The following is a 19,147-nucleotide window of genomic DNA, read 5'->3' as shown; positions in this document are numbered from 1 at the left end:
TATATACGTAATGTGACATATAAGGTGATATATACTGAGACATAGAAAGTCATATATAAAGTGACAGTCATATATAATGTGACATATAAAGTCATATTTAATACATAATGTAATGTGTGTGTGTCTGTCAGTCACCATGCAGTGTGTAGACACAGTGGGGAGTTCAGGGACAATTTGTTTTCTCAGTTTTTCAGGGACTTTAAAACAGTTTTTCACTTTGCTGTGTTTCCGCCTTCATCTGCTGAGTCCGCCCAGCGCCACACACACACACGCGCGCGCACGCACACACACACACACACACTCACACACACACACACGCACACACACTTCCTCAATGTGTTGTGTTTCCAGCTGCTGCCTTCAGACAGACTCATGAGGTGTGAGGATCCAGTTGAAACTCAGGTAAAGTTCTGTTCAGCAGCAGGTCCTGACTCTACCTCACCTGTTTACAGAGCCGCCATTCTGCAGCTGTTTGTGCAGATGTGTTGTTGTTGTTGTGGTTGTTGTTGTTAACACACTGGCCGAGTTTTACCGTGACAGCAGCAGTTTGACCCGTCAGGTTTATCTCGACTCCACATAACCCGGGATAACCAGTCGTGCTGGAACACCGTGTAATAACCGACAGAGCGTTTAGCTAGCAATTGAGTTCACGCGACAGGAAACTGAACACACAGGGAAACCGATTTTAACGCCACAGCAGCGAAGCTAACGTGAAAGCTAACGTTTCCGTCAGTATGATGAAGGTGTTGAATGTGTTTAACAGAAAATATGTTGTGTTAAAAGAAGTGTGTCATATCAGCTTACAGCTGGGCGATATGGATCAGAATTATATCAAGATCAAAGTTGATAGTCGATATCGATAATTATCACATTATTCATGTGTTATAAGTTTAAAGACAGTTTTTTGCTCCAGGGTGAAGCATCATATTGATATATACTGAGCCTCTGTCATGTTGCTATTCATGAAAATTATATAGCATAATTATTGATTGTGTATTATTATTATTATTAATAATAATAATAATAATAATAATTATTATTATTATTATTGTTGTTTTATCGCCCAGCCCTGTGGAGAACTTGTCTTTTTCACATGAATATCACAGCAGGTGATTCTCCGCTCAGACACGTTCACAACAACACAGAATTCTCCAGGTGGTGAAAGAATCCTTGTGTTTTTTTATTTTATTATACTGTAGGCCACTGTTATAACCTTCTTCTTTTATAATCTACTTTTAACTTTGACCTTTCTGTGAAGTTCGTCATTAATTAGCTAGTTAGGTGCCAAAGAATAAGGATATGTGACTTCCCCGTCTCTGTTAATGTTTTTCTAAATCTCTGTCTCTTCCTCCAGAATGTCAGGGATGACGGCCAGCACGACAAACTACCTGTGGTCTCTGCAGGACGTCCTCGGTCAGGGGGCTACTGCCAGTGTCTTCAAAGCACGGAACAAGGTAGGCCAAGCTAAGGATATATTGTTAAGTTGTTTTCCGCTGAGCAGATCTTTCAGGTCACTGCTGCCATCCTCTCAGATGTTTTCAGCCTACTTTTGGTTCAAACACGACTCCAGGATGTGTGATAACAGAAGGTGTTTGGCTGTGGTTGCGTGGGCTGTTTCTGATGTTCTCGATGATGCTTTGTGTATGTTGCGCTGATGTAAACTTGTGTGTGTGTGTGTGTGTTTGTGCAGAGGTCCGGTGAGCTGGTAGCTGTCAAGGTGTTCAACGTGATGAGCTACAACCGCCCTCATGAGGTCCAGATGAGAGAGTTTGAGATGCTGAGGAAGCTCAACCACAGCACTATTGTCAAGCTGTACGCTGTGGAAGAGGTGAGGCTGCAACGAGAAGAGGAAAAACCAAAGCAAGGACAAAGGAAGAAGACAGATATGGTCATGGGAGGAGACAAAATAGGACTATCTTTCTTGGGCTACATCAATACTACTACGCTTTCCTTTGAAATCAAACTAAAACATCTCTGTCCAAACAAGCTTTTTGGATCAATATCTGTTTTAATCCCTGTCCATCCTAAGTCACAGTCACATATATGAGAATGTTGCAAACCTTCGCCTTCCGTTCCCTTCTAATTTGTGTCAGCTAGTATGCGAAAGACATACACGTACTATGGCAAAGCAATTCTGGCTTCACGTGGAGTTTAGTGAACTTTGACCTGCGATATTTGCTCCGTATTCTCGTATGTTTGACTGGGCCCTGAGGCCAGTTGTTTAATATAAGGAGGTCATGTGATAGGAGCCGAACGATTCAGCAAAGGCTGTGTCGTGACAGAAAAGACCAGCGGTTGTGAGTGTCTACATCATAGTTTACTGAAATTGGGGGCTAGCTGTGTTTCCAAATTTAGTTTTAGTGTCTCTAAACGTAGCAGTATGGATGTAGTCTTTGTCTTACGCTGTTGGTCGCTGGAATCAGATAACTTTTCTACAGTTACCCTTGTCAGCCAATAAAAAATAAAGTGTCCAGTAAACTCAAACAATCCAAAATAATTTGCAGCCTTAGGAGGAAGATTTCAACAAGTGCACCTTACTTCCTTACTCCCCTCTCTCGCTAGCTGCCCTCTAAGCAGAAGGTGCTGGTGATGGAGTATTGCTCCGGAGGGAGTCTGCTCAGTCTGCTGGAGGAAGCTGAAAATGCCTTTGGCCTGCCAGAAACAGAGTTCCTCACTGTGCTGCAGTGTGTAGGTGGGTGGCTGTATCTGATGCTGCTGAATAGTTTCATGTACCTGTTGTTGGAAGTATTCCTCTCTCTGCTCTCCTCAGTGCAGGGGATGAACCACCTGCGTGAAAATGGAGTGGTCCACCGGGACATCAAGCCGGGCAACATCATGCGGCAGGTCGGGGAGGACGGGAAGTCTGTTTACAAGCTGACAGACTTTGGAGCAGCAAGAGAGCTGGAGGATGATGAGAAGTTTATGTCCATCTATGGGACTGAAGAGTATCTGGTAAGATCATGTACATAAAGGTGTTATATACATTGTTTATTTCAACTTGCCCCTCCCTTTGGTTCTCAGCGAGATGTTGCTCAAATAGTCTTAAGCTGCTTTCTTACATGCTCTGAACACTGGACATTACCCTGAATTTTTTCAGAGGGGCTGTATATGAGAACGCAAATGTCCGTGTCTGTTGCTCCAGTCATTTTCTAGAACTTTTCCTGCCAGCCCTCTGGTAAGATGTCCCTTCAGAGTGAGCCCATGTGGGAAAACAGCTGGAAAAATGTCTGGATATAAATGGTTGTGTGCTTACAGTCTGTAACCTGTCCTTTCCACAAAATCAATTTACCTTTATACTGCTGAATATAAAATTCCCATTTTCTCTTGAAGAAACCCTAAACACCCATAGAATAAGTGTGAAAATCCTGTGTTACCTGAGAAAAGTGTAACAGCAAACAAAACCTGGCAGCCTTTTGAACTGACATTGTGGGAAAAGACCTGAAGATCCCTGATCTCCTCAAAGAGACTTGCATGATCAATACTTTGTAGCCCTCTAGTGGCCAAATCAGTACATATACTAGCTATAAAGGTTTTCAAGTACCTAAATACTGAAATGCTGCATATACAGACCAGTTTGACAGACCAACAAGCATTGGCTTATGTGATGCACAGTGAAAACTGTTTATATATATATATTTATTGGTAAATGTTTGTAGCATGAGTGTCCAATGACTGTTGTATAACAGGTTCTATTCTGTGTGTGTGTGTGTGTGTGTGTGTGTGTGTGTGTGTGTGTGTGTGTGTGTGTGTGTGTGTGTGTGTGTGTGTGTGTGTGTGTGTGTGTGTGTGTGTGTGTGTGTGTGTGTGTGTGTGTGTGTGTGTAGCATCCAGACATGTATGAGCGCGCTGTGCTCCGCCATCACCATCACAAATCCTATGGAGTGAATGTGGACTTGTGGAGTATTGGTGTGACATTTTACCACGCTGCCACTGGGAGTCTTCCCTTCACACCGTTTGAAGGACCCCGCAGGAACAAGCCCACCATGTAAGTTCGTACAAACAAAATCAGTGACTACACAGTTGTGATTGTAACCCCACATCCTAATCGTGCATGGCAGTTTCAACTTGACACTAAGATTGGTCTAAAACTACTTGTCATAGGCCAAGGTCTACATCGATGTTGTAAAGCTGTGTTAATAAAAGCTAAATTTAACAGATTTAATTGTGCCAAAGACAAAGAATTTCCCTCCAAAGAAATATACAAATTGAATAATATTTCTCCGTGGATGAACATGAGCATCCATCAATGATACAGGAGCCTAACATGTGTGTTTTGCTGTGTAGGTTCAAAATAACGACAGAGAAACCAATGGGTGCAATAGCTGGTGTTCAGCGTGTGGAGGGAGGACCTATAGAGTGGAGCTATCACCTACCTCACAGCTGCCAACTGTCCCAGTATGTCACTTAACAAAGACAAGTTTTATATGAGTAAATGATTTTAATGAAAACATAATGCAATCTTTTCCTTGATTGGCTACCTATGTTTCTCTCCTTTCCTTCTCTGTCTGTCTGTCTGTCTGTCTGTCTGTCTGTCTGTCTGTCTGTTCCTCTGTCTGTCTGTTCCTCTGTCTGTCTGTCCCTCTGTCTGTCTGTCTGCAGGGGCCTGCAGGTGCAGCTATCTCCGGTATTAGCAGGTATACTGGAGGCTGACCAGGAGAGCTGTTGGGGTTTTGACCAGTTCTTCACAGCCACCACAGACATATTGCAGCGGCAGCCAGTTCACCTCTTCTCTCTGCAGCAGGCCATGGCTCATAGCATCTACATACACCACTACAATACGTACGTCTGCACAGGGGTCACCACACCCGATCAAGCACAAATAAAACTGACTACAGGATTGCTTAAATCACAACAGACTTTAATAAAAACCGTTTTCACCAAGAGTGAGAGTCAGTGAGAGCTTTAGCCGTGACTTGTTAGGTCATGTGTGTTATTTTTTACAAAACTAGAATTTCAAACAGCTGAATTTTACCCATGTTTGATTTCAATTGTAACTGTTATGGACTATTAATTTGAATAGTAAAAACAATCAATAACTACACAAGTGCAATGGGACTTAAATCAAAGTGTATCCATGTGGATGTGGTGGTGCATTGTGGTGTTTTGACATTTAGATGACAGGTTACACTAGTCACCATCTACGTGGCATATTCAATTGAGGACTCCTCCAACAACTGCAACATAAAAATCATGCTTGATGTGTGCAGCAGTTGCAGAATATTATATCCCACATTATTTTAAAATCTGTGAGCAACACTTTTAATGTGATAATGCTAATGTTGAGTTATGGCTGTAGATAATTTGTTTTGGTTGTTTAGTTGTGAATCAGGAATTCATTCTCCCCTCCTCCCACCAGAGTGTCTGTCTTCTTTGAGGAGGTGGCATTGCAGACTGGCATGGGGGTTCAGCAGCAACATCTGCTGTACCTGGGGCATGACCTCTCTCTGGAGGGCACCATGAAGGTCGTCAACCTCCCGCCTACCTCACCTGCCCAACCCCTCCTACTGCTCAGCTACGAGCCTGAAGCAAACATCTGCCTGCCCTTCAGAGAACGTAAGATCATCACAGACATGTACATCTTTTTATGTTTTTGTACATCTCTTTATTCTTTGTTGCTTCCCTGGGGATGTAGGAAAAAGCTCTGAAATATCAGGTGTATTCTAGTGTCCCATTCATTTACTCAACACATAATATCTTTATGAATCACCTGTTATATTCACATTTTACTCAGTAACAATTGATAATATTTGAAGATGAGTAGATGATGGTTGATTTAAAAAGGAAAATAATCATATTACACATAATATGTGCATGCAATTCCAAATGCAAGTCTCGCACACATGCATACACACAGTTTGTATAAATTGGTTGTACTTTTTCATGGCGGAACATCAAAATATGCCATGCCGCCGCGGAAACGCTGTACGATGAAAACTCACAGTTTCCACAATGAGTCATCATCCACGTCTTGAAGGTTTACTGACCACGTATGAGCTGGATGTGGTCAACCCGCTCTCTCTTCTCTCCACTGTAGCAGAGACTCCTGTCATCCCATCCAGGTTTGATGTCATGGCAGACTACAATTTCTCCAAGGTACTGGTTTTTCCATCCCTCACTCCTGCCGAATATTGTTAATTTTTAATATGGATTTTGTGCATTATAAATCTCAAACCCGTTTATTATTTCTTTTAATTCATTTATATTTCTAGGTGATAGTAGGAGTGGTCCACCAGTATCTGAGGATAATACAGTTGCTGCACACACACCGAGAGCTTCTCCTGCAGGGATACCACAGCTACATGTGAGAAAACTCTCATGTTAAAATAACTATATTAGATTTACGGATTTTTATGTCTCTGGTGACCGCCAGTGGCCGGAGGCATTATGTTTTCAGGTTGTCCGTCCGTTCCATTCTCGTGAATGCGATATCTCTAAAATGCCTTGAGGGAATTTATTCAAATTTGGTAAAAATATTCATTTGGACTCAAGGATGAAATGATTAGATTTTGGTGTTTAAAGTTCAAAGTTCAAGCTCATGGTGACCTCACAAAACTAATTTTTGCCTTGTGCAGGTGATATCTCTTAAACCCTGTCAAGGAATAATTTCACATTTGGCACAAACACCCACTTGGACTCAAGGATTAAATCACTTGATTTTATTAGCCAAAGGACAAAGATCACGGTGGCCTCACAGAGTATGTCTATGCTTTTCTTGAACAGGATATTTTAAGATCAGCTTGAGGGAATGTCTTTAAATTTGGTACAAATGTTCCCTTAGACTCAAAGATAAACTGATTACATTTCAGCTTTAGATGTATTTATCCACTGCTGTATTTATTCATCTATTACACATCTGCTGTATATATATTCATTCATATGCTACAATACTTATTGCTGCTACCTGGTCCTGTACATATATTCTTGAATCACCTTAACTGTACATAATTTATGTCTGTATTATTTACCTCAATTTAATTCGATCACTTTATCATTCAGTATTTATCTACATTCTTACAACTCAGTTTTCACAGCTGTTATCCAGTTCACCATCCTTCAACAGTCATATAGACTACTCTTACTATATAATTTTAGTGTACTTTACTGATTTATAACTGTTAGTGGATATTGCACTGATGTCCTTGTTGTTTTCATTCTATTTTTTACTTGTTGTCTTGACATGCTCGATGTGCCTTAGAATTACCCTACGGAGACAAATGGTGGTGAAAGGTCAAGGTCGCTGTTACAATATCTCCGGAATGCCTTGAGGGAATTCTTTCACATTTCGCACACACATTCACTTGAACTTGGATTTCATTTTGGTAGCCAAAGGTCAAACGTGAAGGTCACAGTGGCATCACAAAGAATGTTTATGTTTTTCTTAAACATGACATCTTAAGATCAGCTTGAGGCAATGTCTTCAAATTTGGAACAAACGTTTACTTGGATACTCAAAGATGAACTGATAAGATTTTGGTCAAAGGTCAAGATCTCAGTGACCTCACGACCCTGTGGATGTGATATATTAGAACTCCCCGTCGTGAATTTCATTATATATGCTAAAATTCACTTGGACTCATCGATTAACTGATTATATTTCAGCTATCAGGTCAATGGTCAAGGTCACAGTGGCCTCAAAACACATGTTTTTGGCCTCTTGAATGTGACATCTCAAGACTGCTTGAGTGAATTTCTTTAACTTTTCATCAGTTGTCATTTGGACTCAAACATAAAGTAATTCTGTTTCAGCGGTTAAAGTTAACAGTGACCTTCTATGAATCTGGGGAAAAAAGTGTTTACAATTATATGTACACTGGTTGGCGGAGGCATACAACCGCAGTGCGGTTATTCTGGTTTACCCTGGGTCATGACCATTTTTTATTTCTTATCTGCTTTAATCCTCCTCTCATTCCTCCGCAGGATGAGGTTGCGCAGGGAGTGTGGAGAATCCATTCACAGTATCGACAAGATCACCATTAGGCTGCAGTCCTGCCTCAACATACAACACAGAATTCAAACAATGTGAGTTAGTCTACACACTTTCTGAGATAAATACTGTAAACGTTTATCCATTGTGTCACACCTGAGGTGGGAAGTTGATATCTTAATATATATCAATTAACTGAAGGCGGAGAATCTTCACTAAGTTCAACGGTAGAATCCTGATCAATGGCGCTTACTCTTATCCTGTGAATATAACAAATTTGGACACGTGTCCTTTGATGATAAAGGTAAACTAAAATTATACTAAAATAATTTTTACAAGTGTAGTGATATACCAGTACAATTGTTTGATGGTGGGAAAACTGGGCAACCAACATCATCTATCTACATACCTCTTTTATTTCGAGCATAATTCATTTGCCAAAAAATGAAATAAATCACACAATTAAAATCCTAAAGATCAAATTGACGCATTAAATTATTATTATTAAACTTTCCATTGCTGCTGTGCTATTATCGTTGTTGTGAATTATTTTGGTCACAATAATCATTCAGTAAGAGTCTGATATCATGACAGCCCTAACAATCGTCATGACCTCCTTCTTTTTCCCCTTTTCTCCTCATCTGTTTTTCTTCTCAGTGACCATCACTCTTCAGAAAACCAAGGCTCGGATGATCATAGTCAAAAACTGCAGCTGGTGAGTGCATGCGACATCACTAAGAGCAGCTGGAGGGATGTGGTTGTTCTGTGTGGTAATGAGAACTGAATCAGGTTTCAGGGTTATCATATATAGGTTAGGTCATTTAGGAGGCTATAATTTGTGGATTCTGAATAGAACAACTGTTCAACTTGTGTTATTCAGGTGTTTCTAATAATTTGCATACGCTGTTTCTTTCAGTGAGGTTAGAAAAAGAGTATTTGTGTGTAAGTATAATAAATAAAATCTTGTAATTTAGTATAGATGTGATTAAGACATCAAGGACAAGAAGCCATGTGACATAAGGCAAGTATCTGCCCTGATGGTGTGTTCTTAAAGGAGACACTGAGTCTCAGGTTTATAAGTTGTAATATTACAAGAAAAACAATCATAAAATTAGGAGAATAAAGTAATTAGTTTAGGCTGCGTCATGATAGAGGGGGATGATCAAAGGATCAGCCTGTCGCCTGCATTAAAATGAGGAATGTGGAGCATCTTGTTCAGTTATTTTTTAGTGAAAGTTTGTAAGTTATTATCAGGACTTTGAAAAGATTTAGCAAGAAACTGCATCTGACTTGGAGGAAATCGCCTCTTATGTGGCAGAGGAAATGTTTGGTAGTGGTCGACTGTAATCATTGGTTACATCTGTGTAATATTCAAAGAGGTTTTATAGTTTCTCAAGAAACAATTACACTGTTTCTAGATTTTGGAGTCGAGCACAGGTTCTCCTTGCTGCTTATTTTCTAAATTTAGTGTTTTGTTTTTCTCAAAATATTATGACTTTCTCTCATTAAATTATGACTTTATCTTGTATTATCACCCTTTTCTTGAAATCTCAGGATTTCTATTCATTTATATGGACCTAAAAATGTCGTCATATCATACTATATACTAAGTTTGAAAAGATTAGTTTATCGTCTCATTGCCTTGGTATTATAGCAGGATTTAAACTTCTATGCAAAAACTAAGCAACCACATTGTGAAAATTGCAATATCACCAGGAGAAGGAAGTAAGCCAAGGTACAAGTTAGCTGAATGATGGTGACGTGTGAATCATAGATTTCGTGGCAGACATGTGATGTTGTTGATTCAGCCGTAATGACAGTGTGTTGCTGTTGTCTCTACAGGTCCACGAGCACCTGCCCATATACACTGCGAGCATCCAAGAGTTCCAGAATCGACTGGACCAGCTGCAGATAGAACAGGCCAAGCTAGCAGAGACCCTGGCCAATGACAAGAGGTAAGCTGGGGACCAGAGAATCAACATTTTGTTTAGTTTTTGATTCATGTGTGTGTTTTTATTTAAACTTTGACCTCCTTTGTCCTACAGCTGTCAGAAGATGAACGTGCTGCTGCAGAAGATAACAGCAATTCATCAGTATTATCGCAAAGACAGAGTCACTGGCAGTATGTGTGTTTCCTTTTTATGCCTCCACGCCAAAGACAGCCAGTCGCCGGAGGCATTACGTTTTCAGCTTGTCCGTCTGTCGTGAAACACGTACTTCTGTCCCAGTGTTGTGAACACAATATCTTGAGAATCCCTTGAGGGAATTTCTTTTAATTTGGGAGAAATGTTAAGTTGAACTCAAAGATAGTAGAATATTTTGGTCATCAAAGGTCAGATATAAATGTTTCTATGACCTCACAGTGTTTATTTTTTGCCTTGTAAACACAATATCTCAAGAACGCCTTGAGGAATTTTCTAGAATTAAAATAGAATTTTGTGGTGAAAAGTGAAGGTCACGGGTCAAAAGTGAAGGTCACAGTGACATTACAAACCATGTCTTTGGCCTGTTGAACTCAATATCTCAAGTGTGCCTTAAGGGAATTCTTTCTCGTTAGATTCCAGTGGTCAAAGGTCTCGGTGACCTTATGTTGCTGTGAATGCAAAGTGTCGAGAGGCACTGAAGCCGCACTGGTTGGTAGAGGAACGGCAGGGTGGTAATTTTAGTTTTGATATACACTGTATCTTAATTACTCAATTCGTCATGGTATGACTGACAATTCTTGTATGTTTGTCTTATTTTTCACCGCAGAGTTGGCGTATAATGACGAACAAATACACAAGTTTGAGAAGTGAGTATGTCTTTGTCGATTTGCGTCCTGCTCATCCCGGCCCATGAGGGTGTTACTGGGATTTCCTCCTGTAATCTGCTTGTCACTCTTGCTTCCCAGAATCCACCTGTCTTCCCACATTAAGCGAGTGAAATCTCTCCTGAGAGACGACTGTGTGCAGAGATACAAAGAGCTTCTGGCCTCAATAAGGACGTGGAGCAGGTGGTTCTCAGCTCACATATCTAAACACAGTGGCACATTCACTTAGGTTTTGTTATGCCAACAGCTCTGGGATTATTTACAGTAAGATAACTATTTGGTGTCATTAACAGCCATTCACACACATGATGGAGGCTTATATGAAGATTAACCCAGGGCACTAGGACATTACTGCTCAGCAGTCTCACTCTTACAGATTAAGTTGCTTGTCTGCATTATTGAGGCTCACTTCACATTTGTAAAGCAAGTGATGTCGATATAACATATTATGTTTATATAGTTTTATGTTTTCCTGTCAATGGCGTAGTAGGTGCAACACACAACTGTTTTTTTCCCCTCGAAATTTCAGGATGTATTATAGGTCACTCTGAACACATATTTCCTTCTGTGTATATTTGTATAAATACTGTTTAACTGATGCACATGAATGGGTATTTTGATTTCTGCGACTCTGTAAGAAGAGTCAGTCAAATGTCTCACCTACAGTAAGTGTTATAGTTGTATATTGCACATTTAAACAAACATACAATTGTTCTAAGGTAACACAACCAACACATGTCCAAAGGTTGTGGTGAAGAGTTATAACAGAGAGGTAAATTAAGATTATTGCCAGAGTATATCACTTTAATAGTTTTTCCAATAGTTTTTTTTTCCTGATTTGGATTCAACCAGATATTAGCACAATGTACGTTGCAGCTTTGACTTACTGGTGTGTCTCCTCCTTTATGTGCAGTGTTTTACAGGAGATGCAGACCCGACTGCAAGACTTCAGCGCTTTCTCCACAGGCTTGCTGACGGATCTGGAGATGAGTGAAAAGCGCCAGGATAAGGTCAGTTTTTTCCCTTTTTATCCCTGATTGGAAAGTGAGGACTTAAAGCTTAAAGATTCACGTCTTCGCATGCAAATCAAGAAGAATTTTGTGCTTTTTGTTTATAATTGTGTATGTTTTTCATCTTAGTCTCATCTGTCGTCCTCAGGTTCTGGACAGAGTCCTTTTCAGTCTGCAGTCCAGGAGAGCAGAGCAGCCTGGAATCACACCCAGGGACCAGATGGTCTCCAGGTGTGTGTGGGTTTATGTGTGTTATTACTAGGTATTACGTACATTGTGGGGACCTAGATCTGTTCACACTGTCACATTCTTAGGAAAAAAAGTCCAACTTACCTAAATGTTCAGATTCTAAGATGAGGACTTGTTTTCATTTTAGGGTAAGGGTTAGCATTGGGTGTGTGTGCCTACTCGTTATTATTACCTCTTTATTATCTTTTTCATTAGAAACACTGACTTTGTCAGGACCAGTAGACCTCATGGGAGCCAAAGCCCGGTCCTTATGAGGAAAACATCATTTCTGAGGTGTGGGTTAGGGGCAAGGTTTTGTTTAGGCTCTTCACAATGAATGGAAGTCAATAGCAGTCCTAACAAGGATAATTGGGCAAACCTGTGTGTGTGTGTGAGCTCACGAGACATTTGCCATTATCTCAGATATCTTGCTTTTTTTGTAGGATGCACCATCTGAAGGAGGAAATGGAGATTTTGGTGAGAGAACTACAGTGTAACAACAACATCATAGAGAGGTCAGTTGAGAGCCCATCTTCTTAACTATGTGTCTTCTTTGTGCGAGGTTCTGAATGATGACTGTATGTGTTTTGTTCTGTCAGTTTGGGAGCAGTGAACCCTGCAGCAGCTCTGCAGCCGAGCTTGACCAGACCCTCTACCCTTTGACCAAAGTGCAGCATGTTTGCATGTGAACTCACAAATCTCTGACCAACACCTCATTTTCACTGTTAATCATGAACAGTAAAGGACAATGTACTGAAACCTCTCTCAAGGACCACCTGCAGTTTGTGTTGTATGAAGAGGAAGCAACTGAAGATAATCAATAAGAGGGGAATCTCAATTTAAAGATAAACGATTAAACGATGCTTAGAATAGAGGAAGAGGAAATGTTATCGACAGATTTTTGTCTCTGTGTGTGTGTGTGTGTGTCTGGTTGGCAACTGAGTAAGGCAGTTCAATACAAATCCCATTAATTCCTTTTAGTACTATTGAATTTCTAATAGGCTGCCACAGTAATGGACTGTCAGAGAAATTTAGAAAAAAGCCAAGAGTGTTTTTCAAAGGCTGTGTCTCTTTTTATATCCCGCAGAAGAAGCACGGTGGAGAACCTTTAACAAAAAAATGTAACCAGACTGACTCTCTCTCTCTCTCTCTGTGTCTGTGTCGGTGGGTGTGTGTGTGTGTGTGTGTGTGTGTGTGTGTGTGTGTGTGTGTGTGTGTGTGTGTGTGTGTGTGTGTGTGTGTGTGTGTGTGTGTGTGTGTGTGTGTGTGTGTGTGTGTGTGTGTGTGTGTCAAAGGAAGGGCTGGAGTCGTCTGGTGTTTCTCTCCTGATGATTGATCAGTGCATGTGACTTTGTTTCTAGATCTTCTTCAATCATTGTGAATTCAATGAATGAGCAACCATTGATCACATCAGTGATTGTGAGTAGAGTAGTAGTCTCTAGATCTGGTGTTAAATTTGTCTCTGTTCCTGATCAAAGATAAATTCTCTCTCTTTCATCATCGGGTTTCACATAAATAGAAAATAAATGAGATCAGGGAAACTCAGCACTCACCAGCGTCTCCTTTATAACGGAAGTAAGTCTAGTGACAGCACAGAGAAGTGGCAGCATGACATGACAATGTGGGGAAATCCCACCGTTTGTTTGTTTGCATAATTTGCTGACCTTTTTCTGTAATCAGCCTTTTTTAAACCCTCCATTGCTTGTGTCTTGAGAAGTGATCTCTCAGTTTATGAAGTCATAGGGGTTAAAAAAGTGAAAGTAAAAACATTTTCATGTCCACTGTTAATGTAAATTTACAGTGGCAGTACCTGAATGAGGATGAAGCACCATGTTCTAAGAGGTCAATGAGGTCCTGAACACTACACTCTCATATTCAGTCTGTTCTCAAATTCCTTCGACGTTAAATTTGGTGTGTGTACTGTAACCGGTCTGGGAAAATGAAAGGTCTCAAAGAAAACAGAAAACAACTGAGCTGTTGTGACACTGCAAAGTACAGAGAGTGAAACTAAAAGTATTTCTTTCGAGGTCTGTGTGGGAGTGCTGTGGGGGTAGTCGGGGGCTTTCTTGATTCAGGGGCGGGTTCTGATGCCTCTGTGGTTTTGTGCGGCTCATGTGACGTGCTTTTGGCAAAATGGAAAATTTCCACCCTGCTGTTTCTTGCCCACGTAAACAAGTGTGACATTGTGTTTTAATCACTTAGATTTTCCCACCGTTAAACATCATGGTAAGATTCACAACTTACTGTAGACTCACCTGTTTCATACTCACACGTTAAAGTATTATTTAGTTGATTGTGGTGTACACTGTTAAAACAACAGGAGGAACTTTTGGGGGTTCTTGAAATTGTAGGTTATCTGCCATGCAGGATATCTTAAAGAGAAGGAGGCTTTTACAGAGCAAATGTTTATTTCAGTGAGTTTAATTCTTGAAGATCCTCATATTTGACCAACCAAATGTCTGTTTCTTTGTTAGAAAACTACTCATTCGATTTCCTTGAAATTTTGTGAAGGGGTGGGGAATGACCTAGGGAAGAACCCATTACATTTCAAACACCACACGTTTTGAGGCAGATCCAGACAACAACATTAACATTGTGAGATAGGGTGTGTTTAGAATTTTAAATGACGTTTAGGTATGTGTGTTACGAGTGTGTCAAATTTGATCCAAGTACAAATCTGGAGCTAATTCCATTCCATTTAAAATGAGACATAAAGACCTTATGATACGCATACAATTCATATTCAAAACATGCCAGACTCACAAGCTACAAGCTCCAGTCTTCAACATTTATATTTCTAAGCAGCGGTTGGACCTTGGCGGAGGTATACGCTCTGAGTGACACACTAGTTGTGACTTTTATGTCATAGTTTTGATTTACCATCTCATAATTATGACTTTTTTAGCTCATAATTGTGACTTGTCTGATTATTAATTTATTATTATGACTTTAGATCTCACTGTTATGACTTTTATCTAATTTTATCTAATATCTGATAATTAGGACTTTATTTTATAATCATGACTTAGTATCCCATACGTTTGACTTTTTATTGTATAGTTATTTCTTCTAATAATTATGACTTTTTATCTCATACTATACTAGTTACTTACTATCCTATAATTCTGACTTACTGTAAATACTGGCAATAAGAAGAACTGTTGTCATCCAGTGAGTTCGTGTTTGATGATGAATTCACATCAAATCAAAACCGCTGTGTGGAGCAGGGATTAGTGCGCGCTCCTGTCGCTTGTACAGGGAGCGCGCCCGCCGCATTTAAAGCTGTCACATCTCCTGCGTCACTACTACACGCTGCCAGTCTGAGGAGAGTTTACATTCAGAGCACGGAGAGAAACACACACTCACACACACACACACACACACACTGCAGGAGCACAGCGCCATGGCGTCTGCCAGTGTAGTGGGGCAGCTCCCCGGTCAGCACCGGCTGGATTCGGACCAGCCGCTCTTTGTCTTCAAACTGACCGGCGTCAGGAAGAAGATCACCCCGCCGAGGAAAACCTCCCTGGAGAAGCTGATGTTCAGGAGGAGGTCGGGCAGCGGCGGGGAGAGCGGGTCCGTCCCCGGTGTGGAGGGAGCGGGAAGTCAAGCGGGAGAAGCGCCGCTGAGGGGAGGAATGATGCCCGGGGAAGGAGACGGAGCTGCGCCACGTAGCCCGGACCGGGAGGGCAGCTGCGGCTGCGACAGGAGCGGGGCCGGGGACAGTCAAACACGGCTCATCACCGCCGCTGAGCGCAACATCCACTGTGACTCCAACCAGAACACCGGTGGTCGCAGGGGAGCTTCGCTCAAGAGGTCGGGCATCACTGCCATGCACAGCGACGGCAGCTGCCGGCATCGAGACCGGGAGTCACGGAACGGAGACAGCGGGCATGAGAGCAACCCCTCGTCCGTGTCAGCGCCGGGAGACAGCGGAGGTCTCCCGCTGGAGCGGCTCACTCAGGCCCGGAGCGGAGTGGTGAGACTGGCCCGCCTCGAGCCTTCCCGCAGGGAGGCCTGGTCCATCTTCCCCCAGGAACTGGACCCCCGGGTGAGGACCGAGAAGGGTGAAGGACACAGGTTCGAGTCCAAGCCCGTCACGCAGGACTGGTGTGACGCCTGTAGCCGTAAGGTCACGGCTCAGGCACTCAAATGTCAAAGTAAGTTTCAGTCCTCCAACGTGTTTCTATGTATTGATCAGAGGATAAGAGTTGTTTTCATTGGTTATCTATTGGCTTTTCCCGTTACTGTTTTCATACACTAATACATGCAGGTACTTCACACTCATAGGGTCCCTTGTGGGATGATTCACAACGGACTGTTTTGGTGAATAGATGCTCTTTTCTGGTACTTCTGTCTGGAATAGTTTTGTGAGATGTACATGTTGCTCTCTGCTTAAAAAATGAGCATGTGCCTTATTGAGCGAGACAGTGAGACAGAGGACATCTCCAAGCGTTTTGCTCCACAGACACAGCCAGAAATCTTCAATGGAAAGCTCATTATCTTGTCCTTCCAGCTTTGCCTCCCAGAGTTCCCTCTCTGTGATTTGCAGCCTCGGCTCAAAGAGCCTGCGAGCGAGAGGAGAATTCACAGTGACACAGTGGTGAAATCCAGAAACACGATGGATGTGTCTCTAAGCTCACACTTGAATTGTGAGTGTGCATGAGATCATATCCCTTGGTGTCTTGAAAATGATGAGAACAACATATTTGTTATAGGAGTCTTATAGATTACTAACTAGGGACACCAGAGAAAAGCATTGTTTTTTCTTAATTCTATATTCGAATGTCATTTAAAACGTTTTCCATGCATTGTGTGTGATATCTCTGGAGTCACATCCTGCCTCTGCTGACTTTATAGCTCATTCTGTCCGACTGAAAGCTGATCAGGCTCAGGTTGACATAAATCCCACCTGCACAGCACTGGGACACACACTTTAGGCCAAGCCAGTGTACACACACACACACAAACACACACATTTTGCTAAAAAAACACTGAGCTTATCCTGAAGAGCCTTTGTGTGTGTGCGGGACTTTTCTGTGCAGATACTGTAAATCTGAGAGTCTGTGAGAACACGCGGCTGCTGAGTTTGCATTGTGTCAGCAGCACTCTGTCATGGGGGGGCTGTACAGCACTGTGAGATAAAGGAAATCGAGGGGATTGAAAGTGAGGAAAGACGCGAGGAAAGAAAGGGAAACATCGAGACAAAGAGGAACAAAACCAAGGGGAAATATATCGAGAATTTGAAATGATGACAAGTAGTTGGAAGCAGGAATGACCCAAAAAAAGTGCGAAGAGGTGGAGGGAGGCAAGGTGATAAAAATGAGGAAAGACGGAGAGATAGAAGGGGAGCAGTGGGGAGGAAAGAGACAACGTGAGTGAGGGACAGGGGGAAAAGAGTGAGAGCTGGTCCAGCACTGCAGAGATGTCTGATTTAGTGTGCTATCAGCAAGCACTCAGTGGAGCGAGAGCAGAGATTACTGGAGCACACACGCACACACGTACACACACACACACACACAAAAACACAAATCCACGGCATGAGATTCTTCATAAACCAAGAAACCTTCACTAGTCTCTGTGTGGATCGGGCTAATTAGCTACCAGCACCGGTCCTGCACAGAGCCAACTCTCTTCACTGCTCCCTTTTTCTCGGAAAACATCAAACGTGATTGTGGGGGGGTCACCAGGACATCTATGACAAGCAATACAAATTTAGGCATTTCGGGGTATTTTTGTGGGGAGAATTGCAACCAGCACTGCCAAAATAGAAACTGCGCACACATGCACACATGCTCTCCTTTCAACTACACCCAGCAAATGACAGGGAGTGAGAGACGGAGGCCACGCAACCCTAAACAGCCATCATTTTGTCTCTTTGTCTGACTGTATGCCTCGCTCCGTCTGTCTGTCTTTAATTTATCCCCCTCTCTCTATCCGTGCTGAGTTTATTGGATCTGAATCTCATAGATGCAGCCATGCAGCCCCGGCCCCCCCGGGACAGTGGAGTAACTTGCAGTGACTGCAGTGATGTGGCCTTGCCCTGCAGTGGAATCTGTCTATGTAGCCTCAGCTCATAGTCTGCTGCTCTGTTGTCGTTATCGAGCACTGAATTAATTCCTACCACTGGCGTTCGCCCATGTGTGCTCAATATTTTTAATCTTTATTGCTCCTCTAGGGAGTTAGATTGTAGTTTGATTTGTGGTACTACTAGCTATAAAGCCATCCCCACCCTATATAGATAAAACACTAAACATTTCCATATGATGGCTGAGCTGTATATGTAGCATCTCTTCCTAATGGGGCATAAAACAATGGCGCATACGACAACATGTTATATAACATAACACATGTATATAAGGATGAATGACATCATGACAGCTCCCCAAAGTGAAGCTAAAGCATCTCTATCGTAAATTGTATCATAAATCCCACCCCCTCAATGTTAGTGGATGTAACATGGACCAAACTAAAAGGTTAAAGTGCATGTTGAATACGTTTTTTTCTCAGTTTAGGTCCGTCTTATCAAAATGATGTAAGTTTAAGTTTTTTGATGCGATAAAAAACGTGTTGAAACGTCATTATTGACAGCTGAGAGTGACTCACATTGGTCAAGCGGGTGTGTCGGTGGGACCTCACTACCGCGGCTCCATCCCACGATCGCAACTGCACGGATTAGTGGGAGGAAGTGGAGATGTTTTGTCCATCTTTGTGTGACAGTGTGGACATATCTGAGCTCTGTATACCAAATCTGACTCTGTACAGGAAAACATATACAGATAAATACAGAAGAAAGAATATAATATGATAATATAGTAGAAATATTTGAATTGATCTTTTATAAATATATAATGATTTAAACAATACAAAACTGTGCAGGGCGTTGTGTCACAGTAGTATAAGTCTGTGCAGTGATTGTTGTTTATCATTCTTCTCGTGATTTGATCTGTCATCTCTTCACATCGGGCTGGGGATGAGGGAGTGGATTGGCAGCCTCTATAATCCCAGCTCCGGGTGTCTCCTGTCTGGGATTAAGCCTCAGGGATGGAGAGGTCGGGATTGCAGACAGGCAGACGGAGTCAGACATCAGATTAATATTTAATTAAAGCTTTCAGGGAACCAGGCTGTTATATTTATGTGGTTTCTCACTTCTCGCGAGAAGAGGACGACACACAC

At 41.9% G+C, this 19,147-nt stretch overlaps 2 protein-coding genes across 9 annotated transcripts in view; both read left to right on the top strand.

Annotated features, from left to right (window-relative positions):
• Positions 1-284: 284 nt before the first annotated feature.
• On the top strand, positions 285-13,018 carry ikbke (inhibitor of nuclear factor kappa B kinase subunit epsilon). 8 transcript variants are annotated; one of them, XM_034586497.1, is made up of 23 exons: positions 285-402; positions 1,355-1,454; positions 1,691-1,822; positions 2,511-2,530; positions 2,574-2,692; positions 2,771-2,952; positions 3,825-3,985; positions 4,285-4,395; positions 4,600-4,779; positions 5,357-5,553; positions 6,035-6,093; positions 6,210-6,301; positions 7,918-8,019; positions 8,582-8,639; positions 9,767-9,879; positions 9,970-10,046; positions 10,676-10,715; positions 10,815-10,916; positions 11,647-11,743; positions 11,892-11,974; positions 12,188-12,265; positions 12,415-12,486; positions 12,571-13,018. In XM_034586497.1, exons 2-23 carry the CDS (start codon positions 1,356-1,358, stop codon positions 12,632-12,634), a joined length of 2,238 nt encoding a protein of 745 aa, XP_034442388.1. In that variant the 5' UTR covers positions 285-402; position 1,355; the 3' UTR covers positions 12,635-13,018. The 8 variants fall into 8 exon arrangements, with proteins under 8 accessions (XP_034442388.1, XP_034442385.1, XP_034442389.1 ...); XM_034586494.1 differs by having other exon boundaries at positions 2,574-2,952; XM_034586498.1 differs by lacking the exon at positions 2,511-2,530 and having other exon boundaries at positions 1,691-1,828; positions 2,563-2,692.
• Positions 13,019-15,278: 2,260 nt separating this feature from the next.
• rassf5 (Ras association domain family member 5) overlaps positions 15,279-19,147 on the top strand; it is a 30,403-nt gene continuing 26,534 nt past the window's right edge. The window contains exon 1 of the mRNA XM_034586502.1: positions 15,279-16,131. Coding sequence (XP_034442393.1) covers positions 15,375-16,131 — 757 coding nt within the window. The 5' untranslated portion in view covers positions 15,279-15,374. The remainder of the gene's footprint in view (positions 16,132-19,147) is intronic.

This window comes from Hippoglossus hippoglossus, chromosome 5 (genome assembly GCF_009819705.1).
Source record: "Hippoglossus hippoglossus isolate fHipHip1 chromosome 5, fHipHip1.pri, whole genome shotgun sequence".
NCBI classification, from domain to species: domain Eukaryota; kingdom Metazoa; phylum Chordata; class Actinopteri; order Pleuronectiformes; family Pleuronectidae; genus Hippoglossus; species Hippoglossus hippoglossus.
The sequence above is the reverse complement of the archived record's forward strand: the minus strand, read 5'-3'. Positions and strand labels throughout refer to the sequence as shown.

Coding starts and splice junctions, on each gene's coding strand:
- ikbke (XM_034586494.1), top strand. CDS start 1,356: ATGTCAGGGATGACGGCCAGCACGACAAACTACCTGTGGTCTCTGCAG. Junction 2,953..3,824: donor ATGGGACTGAAGAGTATCTG/GTAAGATCATGT, acceptor GTGTGTGTGTAG/CATCCAGACATGTATGAGCG. Junction 3,986..4,284: donor CGCAGGAACAAGCCCACCAT/GTAAGTTCGTAC, acceptor TTTGCTGTGTAG/GTTCAAAATAACGACAGAGA.